This window comes from Takifugu rubripes, chromosome 18, assembly GCF_901000725.2.
Source record: "Takifugu rubripes chromosome 18, fTakRub1.2, whole genome shotgun sequence".
Classification (NCBI taxonomy): domain Eukaryota; kingdom Metazoa; phylum Chordata; class Actinopteri; order Tetraodontiformes; family Tetraodontidae; genus Takifugu; species Takifugu rubripes.
The window spans coordinates 7,088,256-7,109,173 of NC_042302.1; the positions used below are offsets into that span (position 1 = coordinate 7,088,256).

Consider the following 20,918-nt stretch of genomic DNA (forward strand, 5'->3'; position numbering starts at 1 on the left):
GAGCTGCGCTTCCCCATAAAGCAAGGCGACAGGGGCAGGATTTATTGACCCTCTGATACTCATCTCTTCCCCTGTGTGTCTTCTGTAAATAGGCCTAATGTTACAGATGCCTGCATCCCACAACAAAGAGCGGAGACAAAATAACAGAGGCGGCGCTGAAAATAGGTGGGGAGGGTAATAGAGACACAAAAGGTGATCAGATTTCCTATTAAAATGCTAAGCTGTGATTTGTAGCTGCAGCTGCGGAGGCATGCGCTGTAAAATGGATGAGTGGCACGGATCATTTTTATGCAGAGGAGCGAGGTCGCCGTCTGTGCTGAAAAAGTGACGTTTGAATCGGTAAATCACGGCGCAGGAGCAGGAGCCTGCAGGGTGAAAGAAGACGTGTATGAGGGCCTCGCTGTGTGGGCTGACGGGTACAATAAGCCCCACTGTTTGACCTGGACGTCCTGTCTCACTTCCAGGTCTGCATTTAAACTGCTCTCTGGGCTCTCCTGACCCTGCAGCACAGACCAAATACTTTAGTTTTGATTAAAAAGCATAAAGCAAGTCCATTCCACCTCCTTTTTTGACTCTATACAGATGATGCAATGTTCTTTCTGCGGCAGAAGAGAAAAGAAAATTCTTATTTTGATTCATATCCCACTGACATTCCAAATAAAGGTGTAATCCTGGGCAGGTGTGACAGATGATGGTGGGCTTGTGAGGAAACACCTCCACAAATCACGACCCTTGTATCTGGACACGCGGCCATGCTGAGGTGATCAAACTTCTATATATGCGTAAAGATCCTGGGATGCGCGCAGCCCTAAGGTGAGAACAGCGAAGGGGGTGTGCGTGTGAGAGGAGGAGGAGGAGGAGGAGGAGGAGGAGGGAGGGAGGGAGCTCCGAGTTTTACACCAATGAGCGCAGAGTAGCGCGAATGTCATTCCACGGCGCTTATACCGTCGGTGCCAGAGTTGCGCAGCGCCTTTCTCTCTCCGTGCGTCCCCATGTATCATCACGCACTGAAAGTGCGTATCCATCGATCTGATTCAGCGTCATTCGGGTCATTCGTTTGGATGCTGTGCGCCCGGATGTCTCAACAGCTGTGATTCTATTCTGATAAACGGACTACTGGCCGAGAGACTTGCTGTGGTGAGTGCCAACTTTTTGCGCTTGACTTTTTTTTTTACGCGGGGGGGGGAGAAAAGAAATGGCGTTTTAGATTTTCTCATCACAAATGCCTGGCAGTCGCACGCCTGCACTATAAAGTGCAGGAGGAACCCAAACGAAAAAGTGAAACCGTGGGGAGATCGCGTGCGTAATGACGCGCTTCATGGAGGAGAAGCGTTTTGGTTTCCAGATGTGTAAACTCAGCTGTAACTCGTCATTCAGGTGGTCTCCTCTTCAACGAAATCTCTCCGCACTTGCGGCCCGCAGAAACATCACGCACGGAGGCCACAGCACTCCGGCCTTGACCGCCAACATCATCATCTCACGCGCAATCGCGCACCAAACACAAACCTACTTTTGAAACGAACTTTGCCGTTTTATATGTGTCCTCTCTCCCACCTCTGGTAAATTCAAGCACGCGTGTCACGACTCTCTACACACATGCTTTCACCGTAAATTGCGCAAAGATGTTTCTGAAAAACGGAGAGAATTCATGTTGAAGCCCTGCCGAGAAGTCCGGCGGTGGATTTGGGTTCCGTGCTCTTGACTGTACTGAGGCTAGTGCTGGCACCTAGTGGCGAAACCGATATAGACATCCCTTGAAAGTCCTTGAAAACAGCTGAGAATCAGGTAAATGAGGTGTATTTCCTCCTCTGTGGGAGGCCAGTCAGCCACGCTGTGCTAACCTTCGCTGGGGGTATATGCTGTGCAAATGCTAAGTCTTTGTTAATGAGTACGTGTGTGTGTGTGTGTGTGTGTGTGTGTGTGTGTGTGTGTGTGTTTGCCTGTGTGTGGCATTGGGGATCTGCACGTCTATCACTTCTGTGTGCTGGTCTTCATGCGTGTGTGTGTGAGGGAGCAGGAGTTAAGCTGCTGTTAATTGGTCAGCCATTGAACCACGCTGAACCACACGAGAGAGCCAAATCAGGCAGGAACTGAAATGACCGGTAAACCGGCCTCCTTCGCGCTGTCTTTGCAGCTCTATTCACACATGTACCGCAGCACCGGGCTTCCTTCTGGAGGAGCTGCATGTGCGAACACGACTGTTTTCGTTTGTAACTCCAAAAGATCACCAGAGGCTGCAGTTTGGGTCAGTGCGGCACTGCACGTCAGGTTTTATGTTAGCTTAGCAGGGAGATTCAGGCCAACAGGAGGGTGTAGCTGTAAAGGGGAGGGTGAAACGGTTCCTCCAGAGATAACCTCAGGGGTTGTAGGGAAGGAATAAGCAGAACATCTCACTTTATGTCTTTCCTGAGTGGAGTGCTGGCAGGAGAAGTTCAGCATGGATTAATCTTGTGTTGTTTTTCCTTGAAATGCATCAATTCCAAATCAGCAGACCAATTTTTCAGTGCACAGTTCTCTCTGTTCTTCCTCACATGCAACCCAGATTCCTAATCTCCAGAGAGGAAATCCAGCCCGAAGATTGTTTTGATATTGTTGGACAGTCTCCTGGAAAACCTTTGTGCTCGGCAACCAAGGGTGTTTTGGATCCAGAGCGACGTCTCCTCAGTTAGGACACCTCATTTGATCGCGGTAGTGAAGTGAGCGAGCGTTGCGATGGTCTCTGTTGATGAAAGCGATTCTTTTTGTCCTCTTCAGGATCTGCTTTTATATATTATAAACACAAACTAACTGCACATATTTAACGGTTTTTGCTGCTGGCTGAGTCAGGGGGGTCTTGGAGCATTCATAGACTCCTTTCCTTCAGTTTGGAGCGCGAATTGGCACTAGATTAAATAAATGAACCCAATAAGAAACATAAACATAAATATGAAGTGCGTGTGTGTGTGTGTGTGTGTGTGTGTGCGTGTGTGCACCTTCATGTCTTCGGGGGCCGACACTGCTCAGCCTGTATGCCTCCGTCACGTCTGCACACACAGGCGAGTTTGTGCTGTCATGCTGGAATTAATCGAGTGTGGGGTTGTGTAAATCATTGCAAACCTCAGAAAACACGCATATACACACACGCACTCTCTCTTGCCAAGCGTCCCCTGCAGTTATGTGTCAATAACCATAAAAGGAGCGGCCGAGCTCTGAAAATGAAAAACAGAAGCGCGCATTGAGAAACAGAAATGTCCCAGAAGAACAAAGATCGACCACATCTAGCGCTAATATTCACTTTTTGGCTGGACCTAGCATGGCTACGATCGCGCGCCGGCCTCGAGTGCTCAACTCGAGCTCTGTCGAGAGGTTGCTACTTGAGGGAAGTATATAAATGCTTCTATTTAGTTTCCAGCCTCCGGCAACCATGAACCACAGCCCCTCTGAGCAGGTGAAGGATGCGGCGGGCGCGAGAAGCTGCGACGGCAGTTCCCCATCGACAAACGCTAATTGTGATCCTTGTGCTCACTGAGCGGTTAGCAGACCGAACCCCGCGGGCCGCATCGCCTCCACAACCCTGGTATTATGGTCAGCTTGTGGGAAGAAAAAGTAATCCGGGGCTCTGCGGAATATCAGGCACTGACTGATTCGTGCAACTGTGTCAAGACTTGCCGCTCTGCCGGGCTGCCTGCAGCACTTTTTAAGGCAAAAACGGAGGCGTTGTTGTGACTTCCTGACTCGTGCCTCCGAGTTTTCGAGTCAATTTGGCACCACCATAATTACCTATACACACAGCTCTATTTGATGATGATTAAAGTGGCTAACGCGCGCGCGCGTGCACACCGTCGCCATCCCGTCATTATGGAGACATTAAAGGCGATGATTATTAGGAGATGATAATAATTAAAAGGCTTTGAAGCTCAAGGTAACAGTATAGATAGCGCAAAGCCATATAGGGAGACAACAAGCACTTAATTATTTCAAATGACCACCCTGGATAAATGATAGGCTTCAGTTTTGTTTGATTGAGGGGGAAAAAACTTGAAAGTCTTGGTAACACTTGTGGGGTGCAGCGTTGCCGTCGCCATGTGAAATCCGATCCCGGCTCCCATGGCTGTTGGCGTTTGGTGGTTTCATGTTTTCAGTTAAATTAGAGTACCACCCTTTTTTTTGTAGTTTCATCCACTGTTCAATGCCAAAAATGCGTCACTGCGGAAACCACAAGCAGACCCGCCGTTGTCGGGGAAAACCTGACGTTTAAGGACACACGTGTTTTGAGGAGCGTCTTGAAACGCGACGCAGGTTCTTGTTTCAGCTCGCTGTCTTCGTATCCTATCCCGACCTTCCTTTTTTCGAGAGGATGCCATATTTTCTAGAGGCAGGAGCCCCTCCTGTGAGCCCTCAGTCACTGGGTGGCCGTCTGTCTCCGCACAAGCCCCCAGAGGCGCGTCCTATCAATCACTGCATCGCCTCACACCGTCCCCCAGGAATACCAGTCTCTTAATTGACCTAGAGGGGAAATGGCTCCCTCCAATCAGATACCACTCGGAGTCAGGAAATGGGGTGTTGTGATACTAAATACTCTGTAAGCGAGGGTGGGGAAACGTACGAGATTATCACCAAATTTGCCAAAAGCTGCACATTTGCTCACAGGGGTCCAGCGGCAATTAACCAATTAGCTCTACAGTGAAAGTGGGCAGTGCTAAAAAAATACAGGGGCAGAGACCAACCCAGCAGCCTGCCCCCCCCCCCCCCCCCCCCCAGAGAAGCAAGTATCTAGCATTGCCACCTCTCGTTCAAGAACTCCATTTCTGAGCGAAGGATGTGACATGTTTTCACCTATGGTGGAGGGCAGAGGAAAGCCAGGGGTTTTCCAAGCACTCGCCACAAAACCAACACAAACAGTGATTTGACAGTTGTCTGGGTCTGGGATCCGCTGCTCCTCCCCCCTCCCCCCACCCCCCAATCCGAGAAAGGGGAGCTTAAATTGCCACTTGCATTAATGAGCTAGCAAATAAATGTCTCTGGTGTTTACACTAATGACCTCAGAAACCAGACGGCAAACTGGGGAGGGGGGGGGCGAAGGGGTTCATTATCTCCAACCAGCCAACCGTGAAATCCACCATGGGGGGGCTTGTTTATTTGCGTACATTCTTCTGTTTTGCCACGTTTTCCTTTATTTACTCCATAGTCTATGTGCATCTTTGAAGGCGCGTGAATGCGAGTGTGCACCCTTCAGAGAAAGTCCTGAAGAATCCCCCTCAGGGCCCCTCACACATCTGGTTGCGGATCGACGACTTATATCTCCGAGTAAAATATCCTGTCGGGCTCACAAGAGCTCCCGCTCTGCACACCATTACATCCCTCCTCCGGCTTTGCCTGGAACTTTCCTGAAACCCTATCGTTTGGTTCATAGGAGTACAAATATGTTGTATATCCTTTTATATGACTTCCTCCCATCTGTTGCAGATTAGCCTCCAGTGTGTGTTTAGAGAGCTAAGCCTGTCGCCGAGCAGAACAGATAGTAAACCCAGAAGGTTTTAGTCAGAACTGTCAGGTAGGTCTGAATTAACACAGGGGCCAACTGAGGATATGGCTGGCTGGGGAAGAAGGCGACGGGGGAGGTCGGAGAGAGAGAGAACCACCGGAGGGTTCATCTGTTTACCCGTGAACCTCGGGCGGGCGACTGGAGGGCCAGCGTGGAATGCCAACAGAGGCTGACTGGCCAAATTCAACCACAGAGTCTGGGAGATAAGGGGAGACAAACAGGCTGCAAAAGAGCCAGTCGCACCCCTTGGCCTCGCGGCAACCATCAAGACGTCAGCACTAAGCTAATCTGCTGCCCCGTATCAACATTTCCCACCAGCTCTGCGGCCCCAATGGTGCCAAACATGAGCGCCAGCCCGGCTTTGTACCCGCACGTGTTGTTCTCTGACACAATCCTGATCTGAGATCAGTGCCAGCAGTGCCATGTAGGCCAAACAGCAGCCTGACTGGGACGACGAGCCCCAGGCTGCTGCCTTTCCCACCTCTCGTCAGCTTTCCAATAGCAAATTATGGGAACGCAATGCTGCTGCTGGTGTGATACATTGTGTGTGTCAGTGTGTGTGTGTGTGGGTGGGTGTGTGGGTGTGTGTGTGTGATTAAGCCTCTGTGTACACAACCCCAATCCCTGGCCTACATCTATCTCATTTAAAATTCACAGGGGATTTGCAACACACACATGAATCCATACGCTGTTTTCGCATGATAAATGTGATGCAATCATGACGCCATCATACGTAGCCGTCCTCTCTTTGTTGTCTTTTTTTTGTTCCTATTAGCATCTACTTTATGTGGCCCCTGATTTATTGTTTATTGAGTGTGGACACATTCTTGGTGACTAAAAACAACCTTTTTGGCCAATGAAAACAAAGCCGTGACCTGTAGCGTGCGACTTCCACTTTCCCAAACATGAAGCCTGGTATCTTCATCACATCTTTGGCCCCCGATAACAGTTTATTTGCCTTTTCCTTTAAAGAGCAGCTGGAATATTTTACTACTTATCTACTGTTTATTGTATTACCGTCTGTGGGCTTCACATCTCGGGTCAAATGCGGACTGCTTTTCTTAGCGTTCAACTGAAGCAAAGCTGCGTCAACACAGAGCTTTTTCCTCTCGACAGGCCCAAGTGTATCTGGTTCTTGGCCGTTTTTCCTCCGGACGGCCGGTCGATAGCTTTGCTCTTTCTTTCCTGAATAAAGATAATCACTCCTGCATGAGATGTGATCATAACAGTGGCCAGGGGTTTTATTACTCCTTTAGCACACACACACACACACACACACACACACACACACACACACACACACACACACACACACACACACACACACACACACACACACACACACACACACACAAAACTCTGGCTTTTGTTAAAACAGGAATGCATCACTTAACAGCATCAAATTAGTGCTCTTTTCCCCGCTCTCCCTCCCTCTCTCTCTTTCACACACACTCAGACACACACATAATTCATACTTCTATTCAAATTCTTCCCGTAAGTGTTACAAGTCTGTTTTCAATCCATGCAAATTTTGTAGCATTATAGGGGATTTATCTGTCTGAGGGCGGCTCGGAGGGATTCTGCAGGATCCAGCCGCCCATTTTAGCATCATTAGGAGCGAGACGGGTGTGTGTGCCTGTCTTCTGTAAAGCATGACTAAGCACAAACAAAGAGTGTGTCAGATTGGGAGAGTAAACTGTAAGTAAACTCAGAACATGACAGGCTGCTGAAACATGATTATCCCATAAGAAGTTTTGCTCGGCAGTCATTGACCCCAAATTACAGGGTTTACGCTGAGCTTTTCTCACTCCGTGCACTTACGTGCCACTTTCTTAGCCCAGCTAAGTGTGTTGGACCAGAACCAGACTGTAGTCTGGCTGAAATCAGACTGAACTGACCTGCTAAAAGCTGAGCTAACATGAGTGGATCATTGGTTTACAGGTAAAAGAACCAAATTGGATATAAAGTCTGTTCAGATGGCTTCACCCTTGACTTTCTCCCCATAATGGCACCATTTTTTTTACTAAAATGTGTTATTTTTGTGCGACAAGTGGGTCTAATTGGCACAATGGATCCTATAATGCAAGGAAGTTTACCCATAGACTGGAATGGATGCTTGATTTAAAAAGAAATAAGAATATGTCATCACCCTTTTTCACCATGAATATTTCACTCATATCCTGGATAATCTCCAAGAAGGCTGGATCGGAACGATATAGAAAAGCCTTGTGTGAAGTCAGATCAGGTAATGACATGTATAACACATCACCTGCCAAATTATGACAAATAAGGGGAAGAATGACTGGAGCGCCTCTAGATATGTGGGTAAAATCATTGTTTTGACAACCCTGTTTGGCTCCTATATGTCATAATCCCTGCAGTCGGCTCATGGGTATTTGCAGGAAATCCAGTTTGAGTTCAGGACAATACATTGATACCACAGGGGAACATGAATAGAAATCTATAGGAATAAATAAATAGCAAGCAGGAGGGCCAGTCATGGCTGTTTGAGTCAACAATGCTTTGACTTTTCCGAGGAATTGGTTTAGTAAACTGACAGGAAGTATAATTTGACCTGAAATATCACTTTGTTCTTCAGATCTACCCCTGAGATTAGATCAAAATGGTGGTGCATGCGTGAAAGGGGCCACCACTAACTATGGCTAAGGTTAAAAATGCTAAAAACAAACTGGAAGTCATGTGGGAGGATAAAAAGAATCAAACCTTTTCAACAAAATCATTAAAAAAAAAAAAAAACCTGTAAAGCCCGATTAGCACCCAAAGCTGACTTCCAACATGAGTTCAGGCATGAAAAAAACCTTTACTGAAACTTCCTTGCAGAGTCCCTACTTAAACTCACAGATCCTTGACAATTTCCTGCATTTTATAGCCCCGTATTGGCCGGCCTATTGTCCCCAAGGTGTGTAGGTAACACCCTGGGCGGCTAACAAACCCCGGCGGAGGGCTTTACAGCTGCAAACTTAAATCCCGCTCGACAAGGGAGTGTCGAGGAATATTAACGCCGAGCTGGGAAGACCGCTGTGGACCTGAAGTGCGAAGGCACGTCGAGCTGGCGGGGCCTTGTTAGCAAAGGCTAAATATCCACTTTGTGGTGTGAAAAGCTGCTGAGGGGTCAGTGTGAGTGGAGCTGAATGGGGAATGAGTGGTTCTGCAGTGAGACGCGGACCTGTGCAACGTGTGCGCAAGCTGTTATTTAGGTGGGGCGCGAAATATCAGGGGAGCCATCGCGCCCCCAGAACGATGCCCATCAGCAGAGGAAGCGGTGTCTTATTTGGAGTTACAGAAGATGTCTGTTGTGAGAAAATCAAGTTTCACTTTCAGACATTTTGCCCGGAGGGATTTATTTATTTGTCTGGGCACGTCGGCGGCAGCTCAGGGGTGTGATTTGGGAGCCTTTATCAGGCGTCTTCCCATAAGTGGCAAAATAACAGAGAATCTGAGACCAAATGGGAGCGACACGCACAATGCTAATTCATGCTCTTTAACATCAGGGATGGTCTCCATGCTCGGCTTAAATTAGCTTGAATCTTTTCTTTTTTAATGAAAATTGCACCACAGTGGGTTGGGACATGTTACCGTCCTTGTTGCTGGGTGTTTGGAACAAACAGGGGGAGGTCCCCCATGATATGTACATTGGGACAGATCAGTTAAACATCCTCTTGCCTCCTGGGGGTGAAACACAAGCATCCAGGTGTGAATGGCTCTTGCAAGTGATAAAAAGAAGCTGCAGCAATGAAAGCACGCCCACTTAGCACAGTAAAGGTTAGTCGGAGGGCTCTTCCTATAGATGAATGAAAAGTCCAGACAGGAAAAGGGGCGAATAAACGTGTCTGTCGAGTGTATGCGTAGTCAGTCCAGTGCTTGTCAGGAGTCCCAAGAACCTTCGGACAGAAAGAGAAATTCCCTCACAAGGCTCTTTCTGAGGCTCAATCCCGTTTGTACTTCCCTTAGCTGGAAGCGAAAGTTGATTTTTTTTCCCCCCTCTACTGGAAATCAGCCAAAGAAAATCAAACCAGACGTGTGTTTTTCCTGCACCGAGACGTGATAAATGCGAGCGCCGGGCTGTTTTTCAACGTTAAACGGGTCAAGTAGTTCTTTTGTTCGAGCCGCACTTGTGCACATGTGGGCGCACATCGCGCATTTATGGAGCGGGGGTCAAAGGCCGCCGCATAAACCGGCCATTAGTTACTTCCTGCTCATGGGGCCGAGACATGTGAATGGGCCCAGGGTATCATCCATTCAGCGCATCTCTGATGGGTCTGCAGTGAGCTGCTACACGACGCTGTGGCTCCACGATCATTAAGATACAATAAAAGGTCAGTTTACCCTACAAAGGGTGGAACAGGCCTGAGGTGAAGATGGGGTTTCACAAATATAATGTTCAAAATCCACAAAATGAAGCTTAAACAGAGTCACAGATACCTCAATCGGCCTAAACTCAGAGTTATCTGGGTTTTTGTTTGACCTAAACTCATTAGGTCAGTGGTGATCAGGTGACAGTCATGTGACTGGGACAGGAAGTGACAACATGGTGGCATCACCTGGATACAAGAGTGAAGGGAGGAGCTAAATGATAAAAGGTCATTTTAAACTATATCTCCTGTAATACATTAAAAATGCTGAGATTTCTGGGTTAAATTAACATACAAGAAATTAAATTAGAGGCAAAGCTGTGCTTTGTTGTGTTTAACATTAACACCCAATGTAGCAAAAAAGAGTTTTCAGTGGAAAGATTTTAACCAGGTAATGGGTTTGACATTCACCGTGTTATTATTTTGACCCGAACTCAAGTTTCAGGAACTTTTTCTGATTTTCCTCTGACCCTGTTTACACCGGCGCAAACCCCACCCGCTGTCACAGAACCCACCGCTCTTCCAAGCTTTTGAAACACAGATCCAGATAAATATCCCAGGAAACTCGGTCTTTCTGAGTGACTTTACCGGGCCCGTGCCAAGCCCCCTGGAAACCTGAGCGCTTCTCTGAGCGCTTTAAAACGTTTACCCTCTGACAGGACTGCCAAGCGCTCCTCTCCCACTCCCCTTTTATTTAATTTTGTGCGTGTGTTGGAAAGAACGCCCTGCTGGCAAAGACAAACAATCCCATCCCTGATCCCAACGCGGGCCCTCCTGCTCCGAGATCCTCACTGGCAACAGGTAGCTTAGCAAGTGACCAGCGGCCCCGTTGCCGTTCCTGCAAAGACGGTTGTCAGGGGAGAGAGAGCGTCTTTGTTTGCGGGACAATTGAGTCAACTCATTTGTCATTTTAGGCTCTTTAAATGAGATGGCTTTTTGTTTTTTTTAGCCTTTCACAGTGACGGATGGTGCGACGCATCTCTAAATAAATGACATTTTGCTCCCTCCGAGTCGGACCGAATTGTTCCTATGCTTGCTTTTGGTTTTTTAACCCTCCTTCCAGATCTTTTTAAGCTTCCCTTCTGCTCGCCATGAGCTTCCTGAAGTCCAGAACTTTGACAACCCATCTGCCACGATGCGAGATGCTCCTTTCTCTCACGCAGATCTCCGACATAGGAAAGGGGCGGTTGTGTCATTGACGTGATGAAAAGATAGATTCCCGCCCCATCCCTGGGCGTGAGAATTCTCTGAGATAGATGAGGCCGCCTTGGGAGGAAGCAAAGTCAATGTTTAACCATATAAACTCCTGGAAGGGTTGACTTCTCGGTGAGAACCAGTACTTCAGATGAGCGTGTGTGTCTCAATATTGGGGACATTTGGACCAATGAACGTGGTAGTAATATGGATTTTTTTTTTTGAAGAAAGACAGACCTCAGAAGTGGAACGTCACTGTTTTCTGGGCCACAATTATTTTAGCTCGCACCACCTACAGTTTTATGCTATTTTTAGCATCAATGGACTCATTTCAATAAACTCTTCCAGACTAAAATCAGCTGAGAAAGAAGTTTGTTTAGGCTGGCTGATGTTCCATTTAGCTCCCAAAAGAAGCAGATCCCTCTTCTCCGATGCGGCGAAGACCAAAAAGTTGAACTTTTGTGACTCACCTCCACTTCTGAAGGCTACGCACAAACATTTGAGCTGCTAAAACAAGAGGTCAGCCACATTTAGGCAATAGTTTTGCACCGGCTTCTCACGCTAGACACCAGACAGAGCTGATTTCAAAATAAAGTACTTTTATGCCCACCTCTTCAAGGCAATCTTGCATTCCAGGGCAAAGTTTTTACAGACTGGGAAAATAAAGAAATTGCAAAAGTAGCGGCCGTGTCGTCTGGCCTGCAGGAATCCAGCTGCAGCCCTGGTCGGGGGTGGGGTGGGCTGGGTGTCTTGGTGTCACCCTGGTCTGAGGAAGGGGTGTGTGTAATTGAAGTGCGGTGGCAAGCGATTTGCTCTGGAGGGGAAGAATGAGGGAGGGGCTGACAACACTTGGCTGTACACACATCCAGTCACTCTCTCTCTCACACACACACACACACACACACGCACACACACATACACACTCACACTCACACTCACTCACAGGGATCAGACGCACTTCAGATACAGACGTCACGTCTCTGCTGTCCAACTCGCTCTTCGGAGCTGGGATTCTTTTTCTCCCCCACCCCTTCGGAAATGGGTTCCTGTCCAGCTTGTGGCTGAGGCATCGCAGCAATACTTCCTGGGATCTGGATCTGATTAGAGCTGGGATCCGCTGAGCTCGATGCTGCAGACATGTAGCCAGGTCTTGCACGCTGGGCAACGACGGACTAGATGAGCTTTAAGGACAGATGCTTTTCTTGGAGGTAAGAGGAAGACAGAGGAGTTGGAGCTTCAAACAGCATATGTTTCCAAACTTAGCTTGGGATTTAAAGTGCATCTGTCAGAGAAGACATCTCTTTTGTATTAATCTACTCGTAATATGAGTGTGTATCTTGTGTCAGCGTGTAGGTGGTCCCACTCCAGCTGTGTTAAGTCTCCTGCGCACCCCTTGACACCCATTTGGCCTTAAAATAACACCCCTCAGCAGCCAGAGAGGGATGACCTCGGCCTTTGAACTTTCAAGTTTAATGTTTTCTTCCTCAAAGAAAATCCCTTTAATGTTTGAGAAAATATTTCCCACAGCTCGATTTCTCCAAACCTGTTCTTCGAATCAACGGCTAGCAGCTAAAACTGCGGCTGGTTCAGTTTGATGTCGCCTGCGCCCCGGGAGAACACGATAAACGTGCTAAAGTCAAATTTGCGGTAAATTAGGATGTGTTCCTTCATATCGCCCTGGGTTGTGTTCATTAACTAAGTCATACCTTGGTGAACCGTTGGATCGCGGTTAGCATGTGCGTATTTACATTAACCAGAGTTTTGTGATTCTTTACTGTCGTCTTCAATCAGTTTCACTTTTAAACCCTCTTAACTTTCTGCTGTCACCTCTCGGCCCAGGTTTAAAGGGGGGCAGCGTTGTTTTTGTTTTCGACAAAGGCGGCCATTGTGTTGTTGCCAGCAGATGACATGCTGTAATGTGAGTTGCTGTGTATGGTGGCTCAGGAATTTGTAGTCACTTCACCCCAATAATGTTTTTGGGGATGGGGTGGAGAAGTACAGTGGAGGGAAGGATTCAAAGAATTTAACGGTGGTGAGTGATAGGGGTGGCCCTGGAATAAAACAAGCCCAACAAAAATCTTCAAAAATAAAAAAAATAAATAAATAAAAAGGTGCTGCCTGGGAACTCAATTATCAAGATGATTGAAGTAAACGATGCACCGTTTTGTGGCCTAACTAGTTTAGGTGAGATAAAACCGAATGGAGAAAGAAAACCTTCTGGGTGATAACATTATCTGTCCTGCCATAAAACCTGATAGGTTAGTCACTGAAGAACAAAGCAGACCATTTTCTCTTGTGATAAGTGCTTTGGGTTGACTTTTAATAGCGTTTCTAATCAGTAGGTTCTGTGGTTTGTGGCCCATTCAACTGTATGCTAATTTTAAAGGGATACTTCCTTTGTGTTTTTAGTGGGAACGGAGTTCTAAATGGAGTTGGGTGAATATTAACTTGTGATATTAAAGATGGCGTGCAAGCGCTTGGATTACAAACTTACAGGCATCAATTATCACTCCCGTCAAGCTCCTTGGAATCCCGAACATGCTGTTTTTGTTGCGAGAGACTCTCAACTCTACAACAGGATTTCAGGGCTTGACGTGACTGTTTTCACTCGGATGGGCTCCATTGTTGTGGATTTGCATGTCAAAAGTGGGCTCTTTTCAACACCTTGGACCAGGATGCAGCTAACAGGCAATGACTGGTCTGAGGAACACATAAAGACTGATCTGCTGAGATAAGCAAGGCCGCGGCTGGAGGCACACACAAAATCAGTCCCACTACCTTCATAAAGCCATAACAACGTGTGCTTTCCTTTCCATGAATAATCGTGCATGGGTGATGTTGCATCACAGTGGAAAACATGATTTCTCTGATGTCTTTTAAAGATGAACTTTGAATACGATTCATAAACCCTATTGTTTTTTTCCCTAGCGGTGCAATGAACCTGGAGCGCGGTGAAAGGGTGGAGTGTCCGGAGATGGAACCCCACGCTGGGGGAAAGATAGGGAAGATGTCCTTGGGATTCCAGAGGAGCTCGACCTCGGATGACGACTCCGGGTGTGCGTTGGAGGAGTATGCGTGGGTGCCGCCGGGGCTCAGACCGGAGCAGGTAGGCCTGTTATAGTTCTCCTCTATGAAAGGTTCATAGATGACAACGCCAAAATCATAAATCCCAACACAAACTAACACCAAATGCGGCCTCGGTTCAATTGAGGTCACATGTGCCAGCCGTCTGTCCATTGGGCTATGCTAGCTGATTAATAGAAGCACCTGATAATACCCGACATCTGGCTGTTTTTTCCCCAACCATATTATTTCACCATTACTTTAGTATTTATAGTCCCTTGCTGTGTGCAGGGATTTCACAGTCTGGCCTCTGATTATGTTGAGACTGACGTGTTTCCTCCATGGTGCTGACTAGAAGTCTGTCGGTATCTAGTTTTGTCCTCTTTTATGTCTGTACCAAAGAAGAGAGGTTGCAAAATCCCTCAGCACGACTAAAAATTGTTCATGGCATTACAAATTTCTGGCAGTTGCACACTTTAACAACTTTTATTGTCTGCATTTGATTTTTTTTCATAGGTCCAGATGTATTTCTCCTGTCTGCCAGAGGAAAAGGTGCCATATGTCAACAGCCCTGGAGAGAAGCACCGGATCAGGCAGCTCCTGTACCAGCTGCCACCACATGACAACGAGGTAAGGAAAGGGCAGCACTATCTTAATGCTCCTCTTTTTAGCTTTGCTGCAAGTTTAGCGTCGCGTAGCCTGACAGTAGATTGAATCTGATACTAAAAGTTACTGTTACGGTACGTGGGTATTTAACAGAACCCAAACGCAGGCCAGGACACAGTGGTTAAATGGTCCAAATCAGTTTTATTGTCAGGGGAACACACAAAAAGACAGGAGCAGTCTTCCGGGACGGCAGAGAACTCAGGAGACAGGTTCTGCACCACCCAGGTCCAGCAAAGGCATGAAGACCTCGAATGTGCAGGGAAGACGGACCAAGCAAAGCCACACCAACAAAGCCGCAACACTCCCACCAGCAATCCACAAAACAAACACAACACTCTGGCACTGATGGGCAGGAGCTCCCTCCTTAAGTAGGCGACCAGGTGTTAATTGCCCACAGGTGCGCCTGCCTGCAGCGCCAGCTGCTGCCAATCGAGCTCCTCCACGCCCCCTGGAGGAAAAAAATGGACACAACCCTGAACCCCAACAGTTATAACGTTAAGAACAGTAAATGGGTCACTAGTTATGCTATTAGCATTAGCTGAGCTAGAAGTCAGTGGCCTGCTTATTGCCCTCCATGTTGAAGGTTATGCAAATGAGCTGCAAGCCTTTGCATAACCTGCTGTCCAGACGCTACACCTGGTTCCACAACCAACTGTAGCATCATTTAAATTGTAAAGTAGGTGTAATAACTGTGAACATTTGTTGATGATTGTGAATCCTGAGGGCTGGGAATACGAATCATTCCATTTGAACCACTCAAGCCTCGACTCAAGTATCTCACAAGTAAAGAAATGTGTTTCAAGTAGCTGTAACACAACAATAGTTTTGATAGAAGTACATTGTAGCCCAGACAGCCTTTGATTCCAAAGCTTTGTAAGGCCGAAACATCTGTAAAACTACAACAATGGCTGCATTCCCATAGTCCTAATGCAATAAAAAGTCTGACAGTAAAGAGCATGCCAGTCTCTTCTGTATAGTAGTTTATGGTGTGTAAACCAGCCCTCCTTTCACGTGTGTGTTAATGGAGTTTACATTAGGGGATATATTGGGGGGACGGGATGATACTGCTGTTTGTCACCAGTGGTCTCTGCATACACACTTGGCGGACACACAATAGGAGCACAAAAGATACAATTGCGTGATGTTTGACAAATTGGCTTTTACGATGTTTGTCAGCAGACACGGCGGTTGAGGATGAAACCGGTGCAGGATTCCTTGCGTGCCTTTGTTCGTAAGAGATAAACAATTGTGTCTTTCAAAGAGAAAGTCAGTGTGTGCACACCGGCGATCGATAGCCACATTGTCTGGCTGTTTACAGAAGGACTCAGCTGGTCTTGGTATTCCTCAAGGCAGCGTCCAATCAACAAACGCCTCTTTCTTTCCAAAGGTCCGTTATTGTCACTCTCTGTCTGAGGAGGAGAAAAAGGAGCTCCATATGTTCAGTGCCCAGAGGAAGAGGGAAGCGCTTGGGAGAGGAACACCCAAGATCCTGCCCAGAGCGTTACAGCACACCCGCTGCGAAAACGTACGTACCACCCACAATTGCACATGCACACAAGCAGTAGGCTACCATTTGTGGTTATCTAGAAAGGGAGAATGGGTGAACTAGGAAAAGCAGGGAATTTGGAAGGGACATTCTCAAGCTAGCCCCTCAGGGGAATCCTGCAATCTTCATTCAATCTTGTTTTCGTTTAGCATTATAGATAGCACAGGAATGCACAGTTTAACAAGTACTTCAAGCATAATGTACACATCCAGTTGACCCCTAAGCAGGTAGTTTTAGTACATTCAACAAGGCGTGTTAAAGACACGGTTTTTGCACATGTGTGGAAGGGCCATCTCTCCGAATTCAAGCCGGTCATTTTCACTTATTGCAGCCAGTTAAAGCCTGTCGTCACGCCAGCACAGATGCTGGAGTGGGAAAAGGAGGTCGCACAAACATACACGAGTGCTGCACGCAAACCCAAACGGACAGACAAATCCTTCTGTGGTTTTGCTCTGCAAACATGCTTCTCTGGAGGCACTTTCTGTATGCCTGCGTGAAGGCCGCACATGCTCAAACAGATACATCATTCTCGCGGACTTTGTCAGTCTCCAATTTCCTGCCGCTGCATTCCGAGGGACACACCGCACACGACACACTCGAGGCCCCTGCACGGTAATAATGGTTAACAGCTGGCCGCGCTATCGCATAGTTGTCTAAACGTGTCTTATAGGTCTTAAAGGATATATAAAGAGTTAAGGGCATGTTCCGACCTGCCTCCGGACAGCCCTATCTTTCAGCTCACGGAGGGGTTGTATTTTATTTCGGCATGCCGGATAAACAAGCTCCTCGTTGTCATAAGCACGTGTGTTTTAAATGGATCATATGGCCTTGGCACCTATAGCGATCACCTGTTTGTCCTCCTTTGTTTCACCGAAGATTAAACTTCGGTAGATATCTGCAATCTTATCTCCATCATCTCCTTTTCTGTATGGCAACTGTCGTGTTTAATACCTCAACATCTATTTTAAAGTCTCTTATGTGACCTCTCATCACATTCATGGTAAATGCATTATGGGCAAGGCTGTGTGCTCATTTTTATTTCCATATTGTAAGCCAGTTTGGCAAATTACATTATCTGGATGCCTGGATGACAAATTGCATGGCTCAAGTTTTGTTATTTTTATGCCATTAGTGTCGAGGAGGCATCAACGGAGGGAAAATGGCAATTTTTGCCTCCAGAGCTGGTCCGGGCCCCTGCTGGCACCCATCCTGCTTTGTGTGCTCCACGTGTCAGGAGCTGCTGGTCGATCTAATCTATTTCTATCAAAATGGAAAGATCCTCTGCGGCAGACACCACGCCGAGCTTCTTAAACCACGATGTTCTTCGTGCGATGAGGTAAAATGGACAGAGAGTAGCGTCGCTAACTGCTTGTTGCTCAAAACTAACAGCGTTGTGCACATGATTTCTTTCAGATCATATTTTCAGACGAGTGCACTGAAGCGGAGGGTCGTCACTGGCACATGAAGCACTTCGCCTGTTTCGAGTGTGAGACGATGCTAGGGGGTCAGCGCTACATCATGAAGGATGGCCACCCCTACTGTTGTGGCTGTTTTGAGTCACTGTATGCCGAATACTGCGAGGCCTGTGGGGAAAATATTGGTAGGTTAAGGTTCATAACCTGCCATAAACGACACCGCTTTACTTGTAAGAGAAGATAACCTACACAAAATTGTGATGCCCAAGACAACCAATTGCTGGTCATCCGCTTGTTATGTCCTGGGCCAGGCATAGGATGTTTTTGGTAGCTAACGCCTTTTTCTCTGTTGACATTTAGGCGTCGACCACGCCCAGATGACCTACGAAGGTGTACACTGGCACGCCACAGATCAGTGCTTCTGTTGCGCCCAGTGCAAGACATCTTTGCTGGGCTGCCCCTTCCTGCCAAAACAGGGTCGGATCTATTGCTCGAAGGCCTGCAGCCAGGGTGAAGACATCCACGCTTCCGATTCATCTGATTCCGCCTTCCAGTCTGCCCGCTCGCGTGAGTCAAGGCGCAGTGTCCGCATGGGGAAGAGCAGCAGGCCTGCTGAAGAGTGGAGGGAGTCGCAGTTGTTCCATCCGCCGGCCGCAGTCCCGTCGTTTAATTGTAACCTTGGAAACAGAGAGGCCGATGTCGGTGGCGAATGTAACATTGGTATCGTAGGTCGTAAGCTGTCCCGTCTCGGTCTGGAGGAGGAGGGGTTCTGGAGGGAGAGAGAGGAACAGGATGTAGGTGGAGATGAGGACCCAGAGGAGTGGGCCCAGCATGAAGACTATATGACTCAACTTCTGCTGAAATTTGGTGACCACGGGATGTTACAACAACTCCAGGCACCATCCCTAAAATCCCCCAGCCCTGTCAGTGACAGAAACAAACTAATAATTGCAGCAGATCCATGGCTAAAGCCCGATGCAGCATCTATGGGAATTACTGCCTCTTGTCCAGCTCCTGCCAGTCCCACACAGAGCCAAGCTTCCAGTAAGTCCCAAGTCAATGGCCTTGGCCCTGGATTGATAAGCAAGAAGCACCTGCCTGAAATGTACTGGGCCCAGTCCCAGGATGGGTTAGGAGACTCAGCATATGGAAGCCACCCAGGTCCTGCCAGTGCAAGAAAGATCCATGAGTTGGATTTAGACCAGGATCCAGACCAGTCTGGGAGAGGAAAGCGGGATTTTTGGCCAGACACACGGCAATGGTATGAAGATTCCCTCGAGTGCATCGCTGATGAGCTGAGGAAAGTTGACAAATGTGGTGGAGACTCGATGGATTCTCTTGCACTGTCAAACATAACTGGTAAGGAAAATGTGGTCACGTTTATTCAGTGCGGATGAATGTCAAGCAGTTATTCAATCTATATTATTCCTGTTTTCAGGTGCATCGGACGCCGAAGACAGGGACAGATCTAAAGTTTACCACCTTCCCATGCAGGATCGCTCAGTTGCAGATGACTGTGAGAAGATGAGTAACATGGGAACCTTTAACTCTTCTCACATTCACCACAGCGCAAACTCCCTCAACATGAATATGGAAAATGAAGTCAACGACATAGCGATGGCAATGAGAGGAGCACCATCAAGTGGGCTTCTCCCATTGTCCCCACAATCAGAAGGACTTCCCGCCTCCTTTGTCCATGCCCCGGCCCTGAGGAGGAGCAAGTCCCAGTCCAGGCCTCCACAGGTAGTTACATTCTCAGAGGACACTGTTGATAATGGATACAATGATGGGTTTGACATCGGTATCAGAAAGCATCCGATGAGCGAGAAACCGCAGAGGAGGATGCACTACCCTGATCAGATGGGCCACGAAAAGGGCCGGCCTGTGAGCCACCATGGACGCAGCAGACGGCACAACCACCACGGCCGGCACCACAGAAGCCGAAAAACCCGCTCCGCTAGTAACCTTCACATGGTGCCTTTTGAGAAAGCACAGAGGCCGTATGAGCACGGTCTGGTAAACCCCTCTTGTGGCGCCATGCTTCTTCAGCACCCTGCACACAGGCTACCTATGCCCTATTCCCAACCCCGACCTGACTGTTTGCATCCGGGTTTGGTTCAAGGAGAGCCTCAGTTCGAGCCATTCAGGGGTCTCTGCAGAGATGAGGACGACTACTGCTCTACGTGCTCCTCCTCCTCATCGGACTCTGAGGAGGAGGGCTATTTCCTCGGCCAGCCCATCCCCCAACCCCGGCCAACTGCACACTACTACTCTGAGGACTATCCCACGAGGGTTAGAGCCCTCTCAACCCAGAGCTACGGCTCACAGACTGGTCGCAGGAAGAGCCGGCGCTCAAAGAACTGCATCATCTCCTAACAGCTCAGAGTGTGTTTATATTAGGATGTGCACTACACTAAGCAATATACGCTCCGATCGCATGGTATTGGTGGAACAAATGGTTTTAAGAAGGGCAATGTAGGCTAAAGACTAAATGTCAAGATGCATATCACATGGTCCCAAATGTACCGGAAGAATGAACCCAATCAACAGCGAAAGGAAGGGATCTTTGTAACATAACCACAAAATAATTTCGTGTATTCGTGTGCAAATTTTGGTTTTGAATTGTAGCACTATTGCAGAGCATGGACCTGTAGGAAGTGGCCTCATACCAACCTTTTCCTTTCCATTATTCATCTAAAGTCTTTTACGCTTAGTCACATTTTGCGATATATTTGCGTGCTTTAAACCTGCAACATATAGTACACAGGTTAAATTAGGAAATAGAAACAAGCCAAATAATTATTTAATGCATAATAGTACAAAATGATGCTGTATATACTAAGTTAAGAGTTGAATACCGGTATTTTTATATGTGGTTTCATTTTCTTTTGGTTTGGAAATGTTTAAGATTTGAGAATTGTCTGCAAACAGACCCTTATTTCTGTGCAAACCAACTAATAAGGTGTCATTTTGTAAAGTTTTATCTCCAGGTAAGTGCCAAGTTACCCTGTTAACATTTACTCCACCCACATTTCATGTATTCAGATACTGTTTACTACTCTAACTCTGACATAACTCAATGCTTTGTGATGTAAAAATGCTTGTAATAAATTTTTCTCCTGAAATCTTCCATTAAT

At 47.4% G+C, this 20,918-nt stretch overlaps 1 protein-coding gene across 3 annotated transcripts; it reads left to right on the forward strand.

Annotated features, from left to right (window-relative positions):
* The first annotated feature begins 942 nt into the window (after positions 1-942).
* On the forward strand, positions 943-20,906 carry prickle1b (prickle homolog 1b). 3 transcript variants are annotated; one of them, XM_029825771.1, is made up of 9 exons: positions 943-1,137; positions 11,774-11,778; positions 14,020-14,197; positions 14,671-14,784; positions 16,208-16,345; positions 17,499-17,702; positions 17,780-17,966; positions 18,142-19,140; positions 19,220-20,906. In XM_029825771.1, the coding sequence occupies exons 3-9, from the start codon at positions 14,027-14,029 to the stop codon at positions 20,155-20,157; spliced, it is 2,751 nt and encodes a 916-aa protein (XP_029681631.1). In that variant the 5' UTR covers positions 943-1,137; positions 11,774-11,778; positions 14,020-14,026; the 3' UTR covers positions 20,158-20,906. The 3 variants fall into 3 exon arrangements, with proteins under 3 accessions (XP_029681631.1, XP_011611728.1, XP_011611727.1); XM_011613426.2 differs by lacking the exon at positions 11,774-11,778; XM_011613425.2 differs by lacking the exons at positions 943-1,137; positions 11,774-11,778 and adding an exon at positions 12,152-12,299.
* The last annotated feature ends 12 nt before the right edge of the window (positions 20,907-20,918 follow it).

Coding starts and splice junctions, on each gene's coding strand:
- prickle1b (XM_011613425.2), top strand. CDS start 12,268: ATGAGCTTTAAGGACAGATGCTTTTCTTGGAG. Junction 14,198..14,670: donor CGGGGCTCAGACCGGAGCAG/GTAGGCCTGTTA, acceptor TTTTTTTCATAG/GTCCAGATGTATTTCTCCTG. Junction 17,703..17,779: donor GATGTTCTTCGTGCGATGAG/GTAAAATGGACA, acceptor GATTTCTTTCAG/ATCATATTTTCAGACGAGTG.